This window comes from Hibiscus syriacus, unplaced genomic scaffold (genome assembly GCF_006381635.1).
Source record: "Hibiscus syriacus cultivar Baekdansim isolate YM2019G1 unplaced genomic scaffold, ASM638163v2 tig00110634_pilon, whole genome shotgun sequence".
Taxonomy (NCBI): domain Eukaryota; kingdom Viridiplantae; phylum Streptophyta; class Magnoliopsida; order Malvales; family Malvaceae; genus Hibiscus; species Hibiscus syriacus.
Genome location: NW_024062807.1, coordinates 319,016 through 339,409, shown reverse-complemented (window position 1 = coordinate 339,409; position 20,394 = coordinate 319,016). Strand labels below are relative to the sequence as shown.

General features: G+C 33.8%; 4 protein-coding genes and 1 long non-coding RNA gene across 6 annotated transcripts; 4 read left to right on the top strand and 1 right to left on the bottom strand.

The window, feature by feature from the left end:
* Positions 1-1,083: 1,083 nt before the first annotated feature.
* Positions 1,084-3,738, top strand: LOC120136585 (GTP 3',8-cyclase, mitochondrial-like). The gene is given in 7 exon segments (XM_039152565.1): positions 1,084-1,583; positions 1,679-1,706; positions 1,709-1,845; positions 1,940-2,131; positions 2,253-2,321; positions 2,613-2,697; positions 3,520-3,738. Coding segments are annotated over 6 exon segments (978 nt in total). The 5' UTR covers positions 1,084-1,115; the 3' UTR covers position 2,697; positions 3,520-3,738.
* Positions 3,739-3,949: 211 nt separating this feature from the next.
* LOC120136590 (dof zinc finger protein DOF2.1-like) lies at positions 3,950-5,020 on the bottom strand. 2 transcript variants are annotated; one of them, XM_039152568.1, is made up of 2 exons: positions 4,904-5,020; positions 3,950-4,768 (listed from the first exon to the last, which is right to left on the bottom strand). In XM_039152568.1, exons 1-2 carry the CDS (start codon positions 4,928-4,930, stop codon positions 3,950-3,952), a joined length of 846 nt encoding a protein of 281 aa, XP_039008499.1. In that variant the 5' UTR covers positions 4,931-5,020. The 2 variants fall into 2 exon arrangements, with proteins under 2 accessions (XP_039008499.1, XP_039008500.1); XM_039152569.1 differs by having other exon boundaries at positions 3,950-4,759; positions 4,904-5,018.
* An 8,872-nt stretch (positions 5,021-13,892) lies between these two features.
* Positions 13,893-14,613, top strand: LOC120136652. The gene is made up of 3 exons (XR_005517362.1): positions 13,893-13,947; positions 14,210-14,332; positions 14,502-14,613. It is a non-coding gene; the product is annotated as an uncharacterized LOC120136652 (long non-coding RNA).
* Positions 14,614-15,039: 426 nt separating this feature from the next.
* Positions 15,040-16,435, top strand: LOC120136606 (V-type proton ATPase subunit a1-like). The gene is made up of 4 exons (XM_039152583.1): positions 15,040-15,066; positions 15,315-15,508; positions 15,596-15,655; positions 15,921-16,435. The coding sequence occupies exons 1-4, from the start codon at positions 15,040-15,042 to the stop codon at positions 16,132-16,134; spliced, it is 495 nt and encodes a 164-aa protein (XP_039008514.1). The 3' UTR covers positions 16,135-16,435.
* A 1,987-nt stretch (positions 16,436-18,422) lies between these two features.
* On the top strand, positions 18,423-20,394 carry LOC120136649 (F-box/WD-40 repeat-containing protein At5g21040-like). The gene has a single exon (XM_039152617.1). It carries the CDS (start codon positions 18,660-18,662, stop codon positions 20,214-20,216), a length of 1,557 nt encoding a protein of 518 aa, XP_039008548.1. The 5' UTR covers positions 18,423-18,659; the 3' UTR covers positions 20,217-20,394.

The window sequence follows — 20,394 nt, the reverse complement described above, 5'->3', positions numbered from 1 at the left end:
ATATCGATCCCTAAAACATCGAAACCTATAAGTATAATGTAATAGGTAAATGGTCAATGAAACCGGTATAATTATACCGGTTTTATGAGAGAATAGGTTTAAATCATGTATCGACGCGTTTTTAGTTTGTGTCGATATTTTTTTCCAGAATGAAATATTAATGCCCAACGAGGTGCAAGCATAAAGTGTCGATACTTTTATAAAAAGTTTCGACACTTTATGAAATATCGAAACCGATAATTATAATGTAATAGGTAAATTTGTAATGTTACCGGTATAAATATACCGATTTACTTATAAAATAGGTCAATATAAGCGCTACCTATTACATTATATAAGCGCTACCTAATATGTTATTGTATTTGATAATATTTCCCGTTAAATACCTATTTTATTATATAACCGCTATCTATTACATTATATAAGCGTTACCTAATATGTTATTGTATTTGATAATATTTCCCGTTAAATACCTATTTTATTATATAAGCGCTATCTATTACATTATATAAGCGTTACCTAATATGTTATTGTACTTGATAATATTTTCAATTAAATAATATAACATAATCGATCTAAATTTTAACCGATCACTTGTTTAACTGTTCACGCCGTATATTAACTGTTTTTTAGCCGCACAAGTACCCCAATTATTATCCATAAAAGGAAAGCTTATACTTAGAAAAAGAGGGAAAAAAATAAAGTTTCATACTTTATATGTGTGTGTTATAGATAAACAACGAGCAGCATTTGCTTACTATCATGAAACGCTACGCCTCTAGAATTACCAACTGCTCTCTGCCTTTCGCCTCTCGTAGCTTCAATTTCTTCCGGGTATCTTCTTCTTCTTCTTCTTCAATGTTCTTTCAGTTCTTTCCTTCTGAAAAAAAACGTGTTTTTGGTTCTTTCCCAGTTTGTTTTCTTGTGGGGGTAAACCCGAGTTCTATATTTGTTTGATTTGAAAAATGGATGTCTAAATCATATGTTACTATTGCAAAACTGGGTTTAAATTTGTTCAGGTGGATAAGAGGTATAGAAATTTTGGTTCAAACACGGCGGAGGATCTGATAAATAGAGAAGTCGATGATAAGGAGAAAGGGAATCAAGTTTCCAATATGTTGGTTGATAGCTTTGGAAGGAAGCACAGTTACTTGAGAATCTCCTTGACGGAGCGTTGCAACCTCCGGTGTCAGTACTGTATGCCGGCGGAAGGGGTGGAGCTAACGCCGTCGCCGCAATTACTCACCCACAGCGAGATCATTCGTTTGGCTAATCTTTTTGTCGCATCCGGTGTCGAGAAGATTCGGCTAACCGGCGGTGAGCCGACCGTCCGGAAGGATATTCGGGATATTTGCATGGATTTGTCTAGCTTGAAAGGGCTTAAGACTTTGGCAATCACCACTAATGGAATCACTCTTGCTAGGCAGCTTCCATTGTTGAAACAATGTGGGGTTACCAATCTGAATATCAGCTTAGACACGCTTGTTCCTTCGAAATTCGAGTTTATGACTCGGCGTAAAGGGCATCACAAGGTTATCAAATCCATTAATTCGGCCATTGATCTTGGGTACAACCCTGTGAAAGTATGTTGTTACACTTGGATCATTGACTATCTTGTTTTTATGTTGTTGTGTTTTTACTTTTAAGTGTGTCTGGGTCTGTTTCTGGTTGCTTTCAGGTCAATTGTGTTGTCATGCGCGGTTTTAACGTGACGAGATGTGCGATTTTGTTGAACTCACTCGTGAGAAACCGATTAATGTTCGATTCATCGAGTTCATGCCTTTTGATGGAAATGTATGGAATGTCAAGAAACTCGTGCCGTATGCAGAGATGTTGGATACTATGGTAAGTTAGAACTCTTATGTTGCTTTTGCACATTTGTTTATGCTTGTTTCTTGCTTCACAACTAACTAATTTCTTGTTCTCTGTTATCGGACAGACGAAAAAGTTTCCGGCCCTGAAGAGGTTGCATGATCATCCAACGGAGACTGCAAAGAATTTCCGGATCGATGGCCATGCCGGTACTGCATCTTTCATTACATCGATGAGTGAGCATTTTTGTGCCGGTTGTAATAGATTGAGACTTTTAGCTGATGGCAACTTAAAAGTATGCCTCTTTGGTCCTTCAGAGGTGAACCTATGGCCTTTAAACATGTTTTAGACCCTTCCGAGTTAAATATCGATATGATCTTCGCCGTTCTGCGTCTGATATTTCTTTCAATATCTTCCTTACTAGTGTTGATTTCTCTCAGGTTAGCTTAAGAGATCCTCTTCGATCCGGTGCTGGTGACGACGAACTGAGAGAAATAATCGGAGCAGCGGTATGGTTGCTGCTTAAGAATACTTTATTAGGCTTTTACTTGATGAAATCGTGTTTCAAAACTTGTTACCATGCAATGACAAGCACTGCTTTCTCTGTTTTCTTCTGGATTTTTGGTTATCATGCTCACTCTCTCTGTTTTCTTCGAAACCGGGGTGGTTAATGAGTTATATGGCTAGTCGATTAATCATGGTAGCATCGATTCGTGCTCAAAGTTAGGGGAGAAATAGGTCGAGTCTTCTTTCCTTTTCTTGCACCGCATGCATAATCATTTTTTTCTTCTTTGGATCAGGTTAAGAGGAAGAAAGCTGCACATGCTGGGATGTTTGACATTGCAAAGACGGCAAATAGACCGATGATACACATCGGTGGCTAAGGTACTTAACATCCATATGTAATGTTTTAAGAAATCTGGTAGCTCAGTTTCTTGTTTGTCGATCTCGTTTTCCGTTCTTGCCCATTGAGGTTGAACAATTATAATGCTTTTTTAAAGTGAGGCTTTCTTTCTTGTTTAGTACTCTGCAATTTAGTTATGGCTCGGAGTAGCGTAGGACCATTATAAATTTGTTCATCCTTATAAGTTCTCGATCAGTTCATGTTGAACATTTTCTTTTTCGAGCAGTTTCTGTCAAGTTTTTACGTCGGTCGAACATTCGGAGAGTCTCATTATTCTTATCCCCAAAATTTCATCATATTCAAGTTGCTGCTCAAGCAGTTTCTGTCTAGTTTTTACATAGGTTGAACACTCAATGAATTCCACTATTCTTATCACCTGAAATTTCGTCGAACTCCGGCCTCTTGTATCGGCAATGATCTAAGATATCAGAATCCCTTACTTTCTTCAATATCCCTTACTTTCTTCATCTAAACCACGTCCATTGTTTCAAATGGTAAATTCGATATCAAGGATAACGTGCATAAAAAATCACATTTAGTAGGTTTTTTATCCAGGGCACATTTTCATGTCTTAGTCTACCTCCTATCGTACAATGTCGATGTGAACGTAAATGGCTGCAAAGGTACAGTGTCGATGTGAACGTAAATGGCTACAATGGTTGTTCGATCGAAGCCTCTATGTTACCTAGACCCAGAATGAGTGTCTATTACGTGTTTGATACTAAAATGTTCGAGTTTTTCTGTTTATTCGTAGAACGATGCCCTATATCGATATCTGATATTTCCCGGTGTTTACATTGCAGGCATGAATGTAAAGAACATCCTACAGAACCGAAAACAGAGATGAATCTGGTAATTTTCACATACTGTTCTTCTTGCTTGACAGTATACATCTGGGAGAAACATGTAGTAGTTGAGTTCCCGACGATCGGGAAAAGTTTTGTTGTAACTTATTTGTATTTATAATAAGGTCGACCCATTTCAGCATCGAGATCGACACAGCTTTCGACCTCAAAATCTGTATTTTTATCGCGATCTCGATGCTGGATGTGTATGTGAATCATTACGGCAGAAGCTTGAACTATTTGTCTTTGACTATCTGATTTGGTTTCGATACTCGATTTCGACCTGATTATTATAGAGCTTGAGCAGCTTGAACTTAATTATAATGTTTTGAATTTCCGAGATCAATTTAAAATCTAGACGAGAGACTAAAAAAATCACTTAAATTTACTACACTAGAGGGCTATTGATGAGTCCATGCCAAGATGAACTGAGTCCACCCCAGCTTTTTCTTTCCGAGTCATGGTCAGCCATGCTATAACTCCCATGATCACCACTGAGTTGACACGGCAAACCCCATAACACGGATCGATCCTCGCTTTGTTTCATCATTGTCGAGACCGTCGCATTCGATGTTGTAATTACAGCACTGTTGATAATATCTTCATTGCCGTTGTTGTTGTTGTACGGTAACATCGTCATCGTGTCACTACTAACACCGGCCACGGTTCCGCCTCCGTTGTCGACCTCCCCAGGGATATTGTAGCTATAAAAGCCCTGAAAATCGTTTCGGTCCCCAACGAAGGTGAGGCCACTAGGGTTCCCGAGCATGGAAAACTCATTAGCATCGAACCCTAAATTAACATTGGCTTGCTTCTCGAGCCTAGCGAAGGCTGAGCCGAGGTCGCTTGTGTCGTAATTCAGAGGCAGGAGGGCGGTGTTGTTGGGTGTTATTAGTGGTTGATCCTCGGTCCTCTTTGACAACGACGATGACGATGATCTTCGGTTTTTCCGACAGCCTCCGCCCACCGGGACGTTCCTCAGTGTGCCACCTTTGGTCCAATATCTCCTACATGACTTGCAGAAATACCTCGGTTGAGACAGGCTGTAGTTGTTGTAATAACAGAACTTCGTGTTGGTCGAATCACATCGCGGACACTTGAGAGCCTGATCTGGTTGTGGCCTTGGTTTCCTCTCTTGTTGTTCGTTTCCGTTTTGCGTAACCGCCGTGTTTACCGTCGTCGACGGGTTCGACATCGCCTGAAAATTCTAATCTCGACAGCACCGTGAAAAAGAATCAGAATTCGAGTCTCGCCGATAATTCAAAGACTATTAATCAAATTTAAAACTCAAATCAGACGAACCATAACACAACACACATATATACTATGATCATATATGAACCTGATATTGTCTGCTTGAAGGATCCATCCATGCAACAAAAAAGAACACGACACACTCCTGCAAGAATTCCAACTTGTCCTTTTTTTTTCTTCCGACAAGAACAAAGCTCTAGCATACGAAGAAGAAGAAGAAACGAGTGAAGATAAATAAGGGCACCCTTCCCCCATTATATATATACACATATAAAGGAGAGAAAGAGTAAAGTGGGAAAGTGTATTATAATATATAGGGTAAATTATGTGTTTAGTATCTAAACTATCAGTTTTTGTCTGTTTTAATACTTAAACTTTCAAAATTTTCAAAACCATACTTAAAGTTTATTTTTTGTTTCATTTTAATATCTCATTGTTAAAAACTTTATTTTTTGTTTCATTTTAGTAAATTCATCCAAAATTTAACGTTACGTTTTGAGGAAATCAAAAGTTTAGGTATTAAAACGGATCAAAACTAATAGTTTAGGTACTAAATGCGTTAAGATTTTAGCGACGTTTAGGTATGATTTTGAAAAAATTAAAAGTTTAGAAACATAGCAAAACTGATTGTTTAGGTACTAAATGCATAGTTTACCCTAATATATATGTGTATGTATGTATATATATATATATATGTATGGGTAAATTACAAATTCATAATTCAACTTTCTTTTCACTCGTACTTTGATCATTAAAGTTTAATTTTTTTGCAATTTACTCATTAAACTTTCGTTTTATTCTTATTTGATCACTTGAGTATTAAATTATAAATGAATGGGTGACATGGTAGTCACGTGTGTTAATGGGGATTTTTTTTATTGACATGTAATACATGAATCATCTACATCATTTTCCCTTTTTTTTCTCTCCTTTTTGATTTCATCTTCTTCCTCTAAATATAAGAATTTTACAATATTATCATTGTATCCCACCGACACTATAATTAGTTAATCACCATTATTTAACGTCTTCTTTGACCATTTAAGATACATACGAACTTTCATCATCGTCTGCAACCAATCTATCATTTTAAATTTTCTCAAAATCACTTTGAAACTCAAGAAACCTAACCTAGATCTAAAAGTCGTAAAACCCTAAATCACTCTAACCTAGAATATCCCATTCAATCAATGTGAAATTAAGATACATAGCTCGCTTACTCCTTTCCCCACCTCCCTAATGCTGAGATTCGAAAGAATATACTTCATTATCGAGAAATCAAAAGGATTATGAAACCATGGTTTTTTTGTATAACCATCGGTATCCGATCAATTGATCGACTAATTCGGATCAATTACTACATCGTGACCAGAATCAAAGTAGTGAATAAATTTAAGATATTTAAACTTCGTGACCAAAACAGAATGAGAAACAAATTGAGTGATGAAATAGTTTCCCCTATACATATAGATGATTATGATTGGCTTGCACTCAAAGAAAGCTTTCATTAACTTACTCATCTGCAAAAGAAGGGAAAGACATAAGCTTAGCTTAGCTTAGCTTTAGTTACTGGTTGTTTCTTTGTGCTGTTTGTGGGTCCCGCCTTTTATCTCGGTTGGATGCAACTATGCACTGTGGGATCCGCCGTAGAAGGAGGAGGAGAATGGAGGGAGACCCAAATATTAGGAGTGTTAGGAGTGTGTGTGTTCAATGTCAAATGGTGGAGGGTTATCAATGAACAAATATTACCTTATATTTACCCATATTAATAAAAAAAAAGGTAAACTATGTGTTTCGTACGTAAACTATCGGTTTTTGTCTGTTTTAGTAATTAAACTTTTAATTTTTAAAAATCATACATAGCATTTAGTTTTCATTTCATTTTAGTACCTCACCGTTAAAAATTTAACACGTTTAGCACCTAAACTATCAGTTTTGATCTGTTTTAGTACCTAAAATTTCATTTTTTTCATAACTTAACCTGAAATTTTGATCGAGGATGCTAAAATGAAGCAAAAATTAAAGTTTTAATTGTGGGTGTTAAAATGAAACAAAAATCAAACTTTAGGTATGGTTTTGAAAATTTGAAAGTTTGAGTAGTATAATAGATCAAAACTAATAGTTTAGGTACTAAATCCATAATTTACCCTTAAATTTATAGTATAGAAAAGGGTATCACGTGAGGAACGATAGAATAGTGGACGGTGGTGGGAGCAAGATGACGTAACGGTAATGATCGGTAACGGACTTTGCTTTTGTCTTTGTTTACGGTTAAATGAGAGAGATAGAGTATCCCGTAACGGAATTGCGAAACAAACTACCGTTATCAATAATTGCAAACGTACGCTATTCTAACAATATTAAACTACGAAACGAATCATATCCCTAATTGGCAACGTATATGGTACGTGAGTTATTTTGTCAGCTTCCAAAACATGATAAAAGCATGCACGTAGAAACCCTCAAAATTTTATGTGAGGAGATAAACTTAAATTTATAAAATGCTAGCGATAGCAAAAAATTTTTTTTAATAAAAATACGTAAAAAAATTTAAAATATATGATAATTTTAAATTTTCAGAAGCAACGACTGTTTCCACCCATCTCATCCCCTGGTCCATCCATGATTAGGAATGAACCCCCGATATAACTGGGTTTCAATTTGAATCAAATTGATTCAGTGACGGAACTTGGTGATGGAATTTGAGGGGTCAACTTAAAACTTTAAAAAAATAGAGGTTTAAATTAAAATTTTCAAAAAAATTGAATAGTTTAATTTACATTTTTTTAAATTAGAGTCTAGCTAAAATATTTGGAAATTTGAGAAATTTTTTAAAAATTCTGAGAAAGTATAATTAAAAACAATAAAAAAATAAAAACTTAATTTGAATTTCTAAATATTTTGTTGATGCCAAATTATTATTTTTTTATAATTTTAAGGGTTTAAATTATAATTTTGGGTAAACTACATAAATGACCACATAACTATAGGACAGGTCGCGAAATGACTATCATTTTTAAAATTGTAACAAATATACCACTGAACTTTTTAAATGGGTTCAAAATGGTCACACGATGTTAACATTTAACGGATATGTTTACGTGACAGTTAAAAAATTGGTATAATTAGGGCATGAGTCCTTGTAAAGTTACGTATTTGCGACGTTGGCACCCTGCTGTGTTTTATTCCATTTTTGTTACTACTTGTATATGATTTGTTTCCTTGGATTTTCATTTAATCCTGATTTTGTTTTTAATTTGTCTAATTCCTTAATTTGAGCATTAACTTTAAAATCTTTTATTTTAGTCATGTATTAAATTAGGAATTTATAATGTTAGAGTGGAATAATTTGAGAATTATAAATAAAAATTTAATATAAAAATATATATATATATATATATATATAATATTAATAAATCGGGTATCGGGTATGCGAGTACCTAGTTAAACAACATTTGTTATATTAAATTGAAATTAGGACCTAATTAAAAATTAAGAATTAAAGTTAATATTGGTGAATAAATTGATTAATTCTAAAATCTGGGGGATTTAATCTAAATATTGAATACATGACTAGAATAAAAAGATTTTAAAGTTGATGCTCAAATTAAGGAATTAAACAAATTAAAAACAAAATCATGATCAAATTGGATTAAATGAAAATTCAAGGAAACAAATCATATACAAGTAGTGACCAAAATGGAAGGAAAAAAAACAGAGTGCCAGTGCCGCAAATATGTAGCTTTACAAGGACTTGCGCCCTAATTATACCAATTTTTTTAACTGCCACGTAAACACCTCCATTAAATGTTAACGTAATGTGGTCATTTTGAACCCATTTACATAGTTCAGTCGTATATTTTTCACAATTTTGAAAATGGTAGTCAATTCACAATCTGGTCCATAGTTATATAGTCATTTATGTAGTTTACCCTATAATTTTCCAATTTTTGGAGGCATATCTTCAAGTCCCTCTTGTGTTCGGCGTTTGATATGATTGGATTAAATTAAGTTATGTTAAAATTGAGATTAGATTAGAGTCATTATAAAACTTAAGATTACCTAAATTATATACAATTTTTCAGAATGTGCGATTGTACCCAACGTTCCCTCAATCAATTTATCTAATTTAATTATATTATCATATAAGCATACATGTAAATTACGCGTTTAATATCTAAACTATCAGTTTTAGTTCATTTTAGTATCTAATATTGAATTAAATCTATAATTATGGACACATATTTATAACGTAAATTGTTATCTTAAAATATGACATAAATAAAGTCACCAATTATGATATAAAGTCATAAGGTAATATAAATATCATGGACGTGATTATTATAGAATATCTATTGTATGACACTTATTCTTTAAGGTTATACATTTATCATGAAACATATGTTACTAAAGTGGGAGATTGTTTGATTAAAATCCATAATTATGAGTATATATTTATAATGTATATTGCTATCATAAAATATGATATAAATTAAGTGACCAATTATGTTATAAAGTCGTAAAGTAATAGAAATGTAATGGAAATAAAAGTGTAGATACCATTAAAGTTGTATTTATAACTTGATGAGGGGCAGAGTTATAAGTACAAACAATAATTGATTCTTAAATTAGTTATAAAAAGGGGTTATGGTCCCAAAAAAATAGTCACTCTCATATTTACTTATATCCATGTCAAAGAATTTATACTTAAGGGAATTCTATTTTCTTAGAAGATCACAACCAAATAAAGATTTAAGGATTTTAACATATCAATTAATTCAGATACGCTTCCGTTAATCTAGTATTTATTTTATTTTTGATGGTTTAGCATGATTAGATCCTGATTAATTTCATATTTATTATGATTTAGTTATAACACTTAAACTTTAATTTTTTTAAATCATACTTAAAATTTAGTTTTTGTTTCATTTTATTACTCTCGTTCAAAATTTAACGTTAAGTTTTTTTTTATAAAAATGAAAGTTTAGGAACTAAAATGGATCAAAATTAGTAATTTAGGTTCTAAACGTCTTAAATTTTTAATAACGGATATTAAAATAAAATGAAATTTAAACGTTAAATGTGATTTTAAAAAATTAAAAATTTAAATATTAAAACTGATAATTTAATTATTAAAGTTGTGGGATACACAAGTATATATTCTGTAGAATCATTAACTTGGCACACTTGTTTCAATCACATTGATGGCGTAGATCTAAAGATGGATGGGACGTAAGGTTAGCAACCTAGCATGGCGGTGTCACCTATGCTATGCTATGCTAAGCTAAGCTAATTAGTGTGGGTGCAATGTTTTACCAAAACTTTAATGTAATTAATAACATATTAGTTGAAATAATAAATAATTTAATATCAATTAAGTAATATTTTAAGTTCGAGTATTTACGTATATAGAAAATTCATATTAAAAAACTCATCCTCTAAAATCAAATATGACCCGTGTCGATCCAGATTAATCAAGATGAAACTTTGAAATTGAGGGGCAACTAAAAAACTTTAATGCAAACTATAGTTAACGAAACAAGATGTTATTTATTTTGTTTAAGATTACAAATTTAAATATTATTCTGAATTAAATTTTAAAAAAATGTTTTATAATATTTTTATAGTGTTTAATATAAACTAATTGATTAATAAATTATATATAAAATAATTATAAAAGAAGTTATATGCAAGTTGATACATTGTCGGCATTTTGTCCCAAATCCTTAGGAGGGGAGTCCCAAATCATGAATTCAGGGTTAAGGGACGGTCCGACATTACATCAAGCAGGTGGTTGGTGCAGTCTAAGGCATAGACTAGAGTTTGACTAAACAAATTTTGATGTTGCTTGCCGGAAACATATATATATATATATATATATATATATATATATATATATATATATATATATATATATATATATATATATATATACAGGATAGAGTTACACTATCTATTTTTTTTAATTTTATATATTTTTAGTACCACTAAATAAGAGAAAATAAAGGCTAAGATCGATAGTAAATAATGAGAAGATATTCATTAAGAAAAATGATTTAATTTCAGCATTTGCTTTTGATTTCTCTCAATCTAACTATTTTAAAAACGTGTAAAATTAAAAAAGGTTTTACACGATGTAAGTGAATCTTAACATTATATATATTATCAAAATAAATATATCTAATTTATAACATGGTTGAAGAACCTTTTAATTATGTGATTGATCAAAACTAAGGATGGACACGAGTCAGATTTAGGTCAACCTGATCCAAAAATTATATACCTTCTACCCGACCCGGAAAATATACACCCTTCATTGACTTGAACCCGAGCCGACTTTTTGAGATAAAATTCAAACCCAACATAAATAATATATTTATTAAAAAAATTATTTTTATCAAGAAACATGAAGATTTAATTGAATATATATATATATATATATAAGGGTATTTTTGTAATTATCTTTAAATATATAATGTCAAATTATTATTTTTGGGTCGAATTGGATTTTTTTCAACTTAAACAAGACTCGAACATAACTTCTAAAAAACCCGACCTAATCCAAATATTAAAAAAAACCTCGACATTTTTAGATCAAATTAAATCAAAATCCGTCGTATTTGAATCGTTTGCTCATCTCTAATCAAAACTTCAATAATTATGTATTATACTTCTAAATTGATATTGTCGTGGAATGTTTAGAGGTTTATCTTTCCATCGACAGGTTCCGAGAAAAGTTACAAGGAGAATGACACGATTCAAAAATCCTGCATGACATAAAATGTTTATCTTTATTCATTGGGTAAATTATGTGTTAAGTACCTAAATTTTTGGTTTTTGTTTATTGTAGGACTTAAACTTGTATTTTTAAAATCACACCTAAATTTCAATTTTTGCTTCATTTTATTACCCGTCGTTAAAAACTTTTATTTTTGTTTCATTTTAATATCTCCGTTCAAAATTTAACGTTAAGTTTAAAAAAATTGAAAGTTTTTGTACAAAAATGGACAAAAACTGATAGTTTAGGTACTAAACGCTCTAAGTTTTAGCGGCGAGGTAGTAAAATGAAATGAAAACTAAATGTTATATATGATTTTGAAAAAAAAGTTAAAAAAGTTAAAGTATTAAAACGAATCAAAACTAATAATTTAGATACTATATATATGTAACTTACCCTTATTTATTTATCGGTGTGGATATACCACACGATAATTCAATTAAAGGTTTGATGATGATGCAAGTTGACAAATGTAGGAGAGTTTGACGGCATAATTAAAAGAAAATAGAAGATCAAAACGAATCTGTTAGAATAGAACCCGTGCCCTTTGATTGCCTTTTTAGGTAATATTGTGTTAACTTTAGACATTGCATTAAGTTTTGCCTATAAGTAAAGAGACATTTAATGTTTTCAATGAGGTTTGCTTTATTTGGGAGCTTTTGGTGGGCTTACAAGTCCTAAGTTGGAACCCGCATCCACCTAAATAGAAGTGCAATTAGCTGAGTTAGTGTTTAATCCAACGAATGAAATGTAGTGTTTTTTGCTGATTTTATACGAATGGAGCATGGGATTCAAAATATGTTACTTTTTCAGGAAGAAATGTTTCTATTATGAATAAGTAGTAATGACTGAAAAACTTATTTAAAAAATATGTATATTGGAAAACTAAAAATATCCATATGTATATCGGTTTTGTAATTAAAACCTGCTGGTTTCATGCATGATTGATTGAGTGTAAGAGTCTGGATTTAGGTGATGACTGATAACAAGTTGAAACTTGCTGCGAAGATGTTAAAGGGTCAGACTACGTGCACCTTAAAGACTGTTTTATTGAGACCTTGATTTGGAAATATCCATTTTCTAGAATTTTTTTTTTGATAGAAGTTGGAGGTCTCATTAAAAACTCCCTTCATATTCGTTCACATACTAAGAAGTATGTTAATGAACATTGGAAGGAAGAAAAGAGTACCTCAAAGTTTATTGATAATAATACCCAATACAAAAGATTACATGTAATATCCTCCTATGGTGATATACACCATTACTCTTAACCTCATATAACCTCATCCTAAGTCACAATCTAATCACCTAATTTCTAATTACACCTCCATCAATAGGATTAAAACAACGCAACAGAACATACTACAAAAGAAAAGCAACATCTGCAACCATATAAACTAAATCAAACCACAAATAGAAAGACGAGATCTAATGAGATTCGTCTTCTTCAGGAGGCCAAGAGTTTGACTTGAATGAAGGCTCTATCTCATGCACCATGATCTTGAAGGAGTTGTCACCAACCTTTAAATCCAACGTCGCATCAATTCTCGCACCAGCTTTTGCGAGGACTTGAATTTTTGCCTGATCAAAGGATGATGGTGACTGACAGCTTTCATCGATTGCTAGTAACTGACCCCAACTATCAGCAATGTTCTTGAAAGTATCCCAATTCCATGCGTGAAACGGAACACCCTCGCAAACTAACCATACTCAGCGACACTCCATTACCAAACTCTCTGACCAAGCTTCGACTATGGAGAACCACTCTGCGAGAGTCTCTGATTTATCGTTTTTCACACTTCTCAATGAAGCAGAGTCTTCGAAAATCATTAATACCACATTTCCAGCAGCTCTCATTAATGAGAAGCCAGTGAGGAATTTCGCATGCATTTGTCTAGCAAGATGACCGATTTGGAAATATCCATTTCTAGAATTTTCATAATATTGCATTGATATTATGTACTGTAACCCAGTCTTGGTGCTCTGATATCATGAGAGTTTTCTTGGGAATGAAAATATTTCCAAATGTCTACTGAGCTTGAATATCTTTAGTCCTGAATTGCTTTTGCTTCTATGTTCTCGGCATACATATTCTGATGGATTTTTGGTGATTTTTAATTAATTATTATTTTTTGCTTTTGAAGTTGTTAAGACTGTTTCCGGTGTCATCTCCTTATTCTGGTAAAATGGTCCTTTGGTATTATAACCATATGGCTGTGTTTTGGTTGCTAACTAAATTCAGGACATTACTTGTACAACCATCAATTTAAAATGCTAATGGTTAAGTACTTTTGTATCTCCTGTGGCAGCTAAACTCTGAGAAAAGTCCTTTCCAACGAACCTTTGTTAATCAGGTATGTACTAATGGCATAGTTTTAGTTTTGTGCTATATGTTCTGGCCTACTAATCAATTATTAAATATTTGTTTTAATGAGCAAATATCAAGTATTATTTAAAAACTTTTCAAGGTCAGTTGAATGAGAGAACCTACCAATTCTTTAGATATATCCTTGTGTAATTGATTATATATACATTGTAGTATTAAAGTGAATCAACCTGAGTGATTAGTGATTATCATCTACAGTAGTCACTTTAATTTCTGAGAGGCCTTAACAGGTGAAGCGTTGTGGAGAAATGTCAAGAAAGCTACGCTTTTTCAAAGATCAAATTAGTAAAGCTGGTCTACTATCTTCAGTACACCCTGTTGTGGAGCCAGATCTAGAATTGGAAGAATTAGAGGTTCATCTGCTCTACCCCTACCAAATAATGACTCCTTTCCCCCTTTGACTTGCTTTGCATTTTCCATTTTGTTATTCCAGCAGTTTATTGATGTAATAATAGTTAATGTAGGATATAGTAGTCTTTTGTGGATAAAGTGTATCATATGTTGTGTTTGATACAATTTCAGATACAACTTGCCAAGCACGAGCATGAACTAATTGAAATGAACGCCAACAGTGAAAAACTTCAACAAACATACAATGAGATCCTTGAGTTCAAGTTGGTTTTGCAAAAGGTAAATTTATTGGCTCATTTTCTCTCAGCTATTAGATATTAATGTGTTAGGGAGCATTTCTTGCATTTATTTATCAATTTCTTTCCAGTTTTCACTTGATAGAGTCATGTTAGTGTTTTACCCTTTTTTATCTTCCCTCGCTCCTCTAAATGCCTTTGTAAATTGCTATGTTAGTCTTTTGTATCCTACTTTATTTGCACCCTATTTACTGAAAAGGTCAAATCTGTAATATTTAATTATTCCTCCAGTTGTGATTTCCTGAATGCTGTCCATGCTTTAGCCATAAGTACTTCTATATTTTGTATCAAGTTCATATTCAAGCCATTGTTAAAGAGTTAAGCTTTTTACCTGTCCTGTTATTCTTTGTTCCATCAAACATGATAGAAATTACTGTGCAAATCTGAAGGGAAAAATTAAAAAGAAGTATAATATGATAGCAAGGCAAGTAGCACATGAGGTGAATGCTGTTTTCCGTTTCCATTTTTAATGTTGTGTTTTTGGAAAGATTTGGGTTAAAATCTTTATGTTGAATACCGGATGCTTTCTCATACGTTTTGCTTAATTCTGAGGTACTACGTGGTTGGCCTTTCTTGGGGCTTGCTTTCTTAATCCTAATTTGCTGTTTCTTCTGTTAGAATAAATTTGGAATACTTCGAATGAATGTCTTGTTGATTATTTGAACTTTCTTTCTTCAATATGTTTTAGAGATTTCAATGTCGCACCTATGGCTTGCTTGGTACATCCGAGTTTGATCTTGACGTGGAACCTGATTCTGCACGTCAACATCATGAGGAGTTCAACTTTAGTGAGGTTTTTGTGCACCAAATGATACACTCGATCGAGTTTGTTCTGGGTGCTGTCTCGAACATGGCATCGTATCTTCGACTTTGGGCTTTGAGGTAGGAACTACGATTTTCTGAGTTTTAATGTGTTGCACCATCTCATAAATAAATGTTTGGTTAATTTCTGCTTCTAATACGTTACAGCTTGGCGCACTCTGAATTATCAACTGTTTTCTACGAGAAAGTCCTACTACTTGCATGGGGGTGAGTTATTTTACTGTTCTACATGGTGCATGTTACTCTTGTGCATATTTCTACATTGTCTATCTCTTCAAGTTCTCTTTCCTAGGTTATGGTTTTTGAGTGTGAATTGAATAACTTCATCGGGTAGCACAAAGTAGATTCTCGATATGCTAATACGTGCCATGTTTTCACGTGCTCAATGTGCTTAATCATTCACTACTCTCTTGGTCCTTGTAACTGTTCTATGTGTAGATGATAATGACTCGATGAACAATGATTATTACAGGTACGACAGCTTCATCATTCGATTAATTGGGCTCGCGGTGTTTGCTTTCGCAACTGCTTTCATACTTCTCATGATGGAGACCCTCAGTGCTTTCCTTCACGCCCTGCGTCTTCACTGGGTGGAATTTCAAAACAAATTCTACCACGGTGATGGGTACAAGTTCAAACCTTTCTCATTTGCTTTGTTAACAGACGACAACGATTACTTAAACTAAACCATAACCCTTGCATATTGATTTTTCGGATATTAAGTATGCCAGTGAAGAAGAGATGAATAGAAGCCACACGAAAATGGGTATATCGGTCGACTGGCTAGGGTTTGCTCTTCTCATCCCAGCTTTTTTGTGCTTTACACAAATTATACAATAGGAAATCGAATAAAAGATTTTGCAAATATTCAGTCTGAGCACATTAAGAGTAGAAGAAATTGGTTGGTGGGAGGAGGGAGTTATTCTTATGTATCCGGATTTGAAGCGAGTGTCGGATACGAGTATACCGCTTGTTTTTAAATTCGGAAAATAGCGGTGCTGCGGATTTCGATCATTTTTCTTCGAATGGAGAGAATGGGTTGGGAGTAAAGGGTAGATATATAGAATTTTAATCACACTGACAAAATAGTAGGGGATTTTGCAGGAATGTAATGCATGGTACTGTAATATGATACATAAACATTCTTTTTCTTATTATATACAGAACTCCAAGACTAGTTCCATCTAAGCTTTCTAGTATCATTGTTTTGGCCAAGTTATCTTCATTTTTGTGTGTGGATAAACTACCTATTTGATCACATTTCTGTTTCCATATTTTAACCTTAACATTTTGTTTCTGTTTTGATCACATGTTAGAAAATAAATGGTAATATTGCTATGGTATTTATTTGATTTTTCAAAATCAACCTTGTTTTTTAAAGACGAGTGATCAAAACAGAAACAAAATGTAATGTTAGAATTTTAAAAATGTAGTAGTGACCAAAACAGAAACGTTGGAATAGGCAGATGAGTAAATGGGTAGTTTAACTAATTTTTTAACAACTCGCGTGCTCCTTGCACAAACTAATCATAGAGCTTGAATTGGCGACTTGCATAAACACTCTTGCTCCGTTTTGTCACGTTCGAGAAACACCACTTCCTGCTATTCGCTAGGAAATCAACGAGCAATGCAAGAAACTGGTCAAGGCTATAATGCTACTGCGTGTTATGGGTTCAGCCATATCGTTGAGCATCATAACTGATTTCAGGTTAAAATTTATGATCTAGATTCCGTTTGATCAGATCATAAACTTATTAAAATAAATGAAGGGTAAAGCACACCAAATGATCCCTCGACTATATAACGTTGTTTTGTTCAGTCTCTCGACTATTAAATGTTATAAAATGGTCCCTCGATTATAGGATGTTGCTTTTTGAGTCCCTCAACAATTAAAAGTTACAAAATGGTCATCCGACTATTCATTATGTTCCAAACTCATCCTTTTCTGCTACAATATCAACGGTTGTCTGAGCTGGATGTTAATATGTTGTCTGAGATATGATAGTCGTTTGAGATTCTGGGATCAAATTTAATCATATCTCGAACAACAAATTAACGTTCAACTCAGACTGTCGTCAATTTTTAACGAAAAAAGATGAATTTGGAACATAATGAATAGTCGGTGACCATTTTGTAACTTCAATAGTTGGAAGACTCAACAAAGCAACATTCTATAATCGAGGGACCGTTTTATAACTTTTAATAGTCGAAGGATTTAACAAAGAAACACTATATAGTCAGGGGATTATTTTTATACTTTACCCATAAATAAATTCAGAGAAAAATGACATAGTTTTATTAAAGTTATTATACTCATTATATATATATATATATATATATATATATATATATATATATATATATATATATATATATATATATATATATATATAGAGGTCAAAATATTCATATTTTTTTTGTAATTTTTTGTTAATATGATATAATGTATGTTATGTTAATAATTAAACACATGAAAATATAACATCAATAATAAGAAGTGTTGACCGTTAATCAACTAATCATATTTATAAAAAAACTATTTTGATAAAAATGAAAGATTAAAAGTTAAAAGATATTTAAAAAAATAAAAACAAAAATAACTATTCAAATAAATATTAATGATAGATTCAACCAAATAAAATTATGGAATCTATTGGATCTAAGGATAGGTATAGTTTAGGGGGCAATTGGCAAATAAACCCTATATATATATTAAAATAGTGAGAACCTAGAAACATTTTAACCAGCCTACATGTTTGGGGGCGCAGCCCATTCTAATCCAACGTCCCATAATATTCAATGACAACTGATCTCATCTTGTCTACCGTCCGATCCTTTCTTGGAAATGAACGGTGATGAAAAGTCTACTCGTCACCCTTTCACTGCTTGTGCCCCCAAATTTCCTAAGCATAGTTCTCTAATTTCTCGTATTCTGTTAATCCGAAGGACGAATTATCAATCGTCAGAGGTATCGTTCTTTTTTCTGGATTTTTTAATTTGGTCCTGTAATCAAATTTATTGGATGTTTTCTGATTTTTTTAACTTGCTGTAGTTTGATTTGAACGCTTTGGGTTTTAATTTCTAGGGTTTGCTAGATTTGGGCATCTTTGATTTTAGGAGCAAGTTGAGGTTCTGGGTTAAATTTCCTTTTTTAAGCTTCCCAATCAGAGGGATTTTGGTTTAAGTTTTAGGTTAAGAATTCATTCATTTTATGGAATTTGAGTGCCAGGAAAGCATCGAGGCTTTAAAGAATTTAGCAAACTGTTGTGAAACAAATCGTTTTAGTTCCAATTCCGTAACCAAGGATTTAGAACTTTCGAAACTGACATTGGGTTGTAATCCTAAGAAAGGGAGTCCGAGTTATTGTAATTCGAAAAAGTTACCTCCTAATGATGTTTGTTCGAATTTCTCGCGCACGATCACCGATCTCCCACCAGCCTTGATATCGGAGATTTTGAATTGTCTTGACCCTAAGGAGCTTGGTGTAGTGTCTTGTGTGTCGACCGCTCTCCATAATATTGCATCTGAGCATCAGGTTTGGAAGGAATTTTATTGTGAGAGGTGGGGTTTACCGACCGCAGCTCTGTTTTCAGATGAGAAGTCATGGAAGGAATTGTTTGTGGAGAGGGAGCATAGGTGCAAGACTTTTTTAGGAAGGTATAGCATTGATGTTCTACGCTGTCATACTGAAGCTGTTCGAACCGTGTTTTTATTGGCTTCTGCCAAGCTCATTTTTACTGCCGGATATGACTCGATTGTTCGTATGTGGGATATGGAAGAGGGTGGGTTGTCAATCTCGTCGTCCCGGCCACTTGGTTGTACTATTAGGGCAGTTGCAGCGGATACGAAACTATTGGTTGCTGGGGGTACTAATGGATTTATCCATTGTTGGAAGGCAGTTGAGGGTCTTGAGCATTTGTTTGACCTAACGGGTGTTGAGAAACCGAACGCCGAACTTCGGCTTTGGGAACACGAGGGGCCTATAACTTCTCTTGCTTTGAACCTTACTAGGATATATAGTGGTTCTTGGGATATGACGGTTCGTGTTTGGAACCGGTCATCACTTAAGTGCACACAGATATTGAGGCATGGTGACTGGGTTTGGAGCCTTGTTCCTCACGACACGACTGTTGCGAGCACGTCTGGTTCGGATGTGTATGTTTGGGAGACTAACAGTGGGACTCTGTTAAGTGTCATTCGCAATGCTCATGTTGGTTATGCATATGCCTTAGCACAGAGCCGCACTGGAGACTTCCTTTTTTCCGGAGGAGAAGATGGGGCAGTACATATGTTCGAGATCATAATCGAGTCTAAGGGACATACCGTCGTGCAGGTTGCAACATGGATTCCTCACTTTGGAGCCGTTTATGCCCTCGCATTTGAGTTTCCTTGGCTTGTTTCAGCTTCCAGTGATGGGAAACTCGCTTTAATCGATGTTCGAAAGTTGTTGAGGGCCAGTAGGCAGCCATTAAGGAAAAGTGTTCCAAAGGTTAAAGAATCTGACCAAAATACTATAGAACCACCCCAGAGAATGCTGCATGGATTCGGGTGCAATCTGTACTCGGTCGATATCGGAGCAGATCGAATCGTCTGCGGAGGTGAGGAAGGTGTTGTTCGTGTTTGGAACTTCTCGCAAGCTCTAGAAATCGAGCAGAGGGCCCGAGCTCTAAGAGGGATACGTTTGGAGAATAGAATGAGGCGGCGCAGACTTCAGATCGAGATGAATGGTAAGGGTAGACAAAGCGATCGATGCTCGGTTGCTGCCTAGAAGAATCCGGTGAACGGTCATAACAAAAGCAGCATTAACTCGAAGGTGAAGACATAACATCTGGTATGGCTACATGCTATATAAGCTTTAAGCTTTCAACATAAAATTAGATCACAATATGCAATTCTCCCTCGGATTTTAATCTTCATTTTATATCGTATCATATCATTGCATGTCA

Excerpts from the sequence above, each read along its gene's own strand:
- LOC120136649 (XM_039152617.1), top strand. The coding sequence starts at position 18,660 with ATGGAATTTGAGTGCCAGGAAAGCATCGAGGCTTTAAAGAATTTAGCA.
- LOC120136590 (XM_039152568.1), bottom strand. The coding sequence starts at position 4,930 with ATGGATCCTTCAAGCAGACAATATCAG. Across the intron at positions 4,769-4,903 it reads CTTCAAGCAGACAATATCAG|AATTTTCAGGCGATGTCGAA; the intron begins GTTCATATATGA and ends TGTCGAGATTAG.
- LOC120136606 (XM_039152583.1), top strand. The coding sequence starts at position 15,040 with ATGATAGCAAGGCAAGTAGCACATGAG. Across the intron at positions 15,509-15,595 it reads CTTCGACTTTGGGCTTTGAG|CTTGGCGCACTCTGAATTAT; the intron begins GTAGGAACTACG and ends AATACGTTACAG. Across the intron at positions 15,656-15,920 it reads GTCCTACTACTTGCATGGGG|GTACGACAGCTTCATCATTC; the intron begins GTGAGTTATTTT and ends TGATTATTACAG.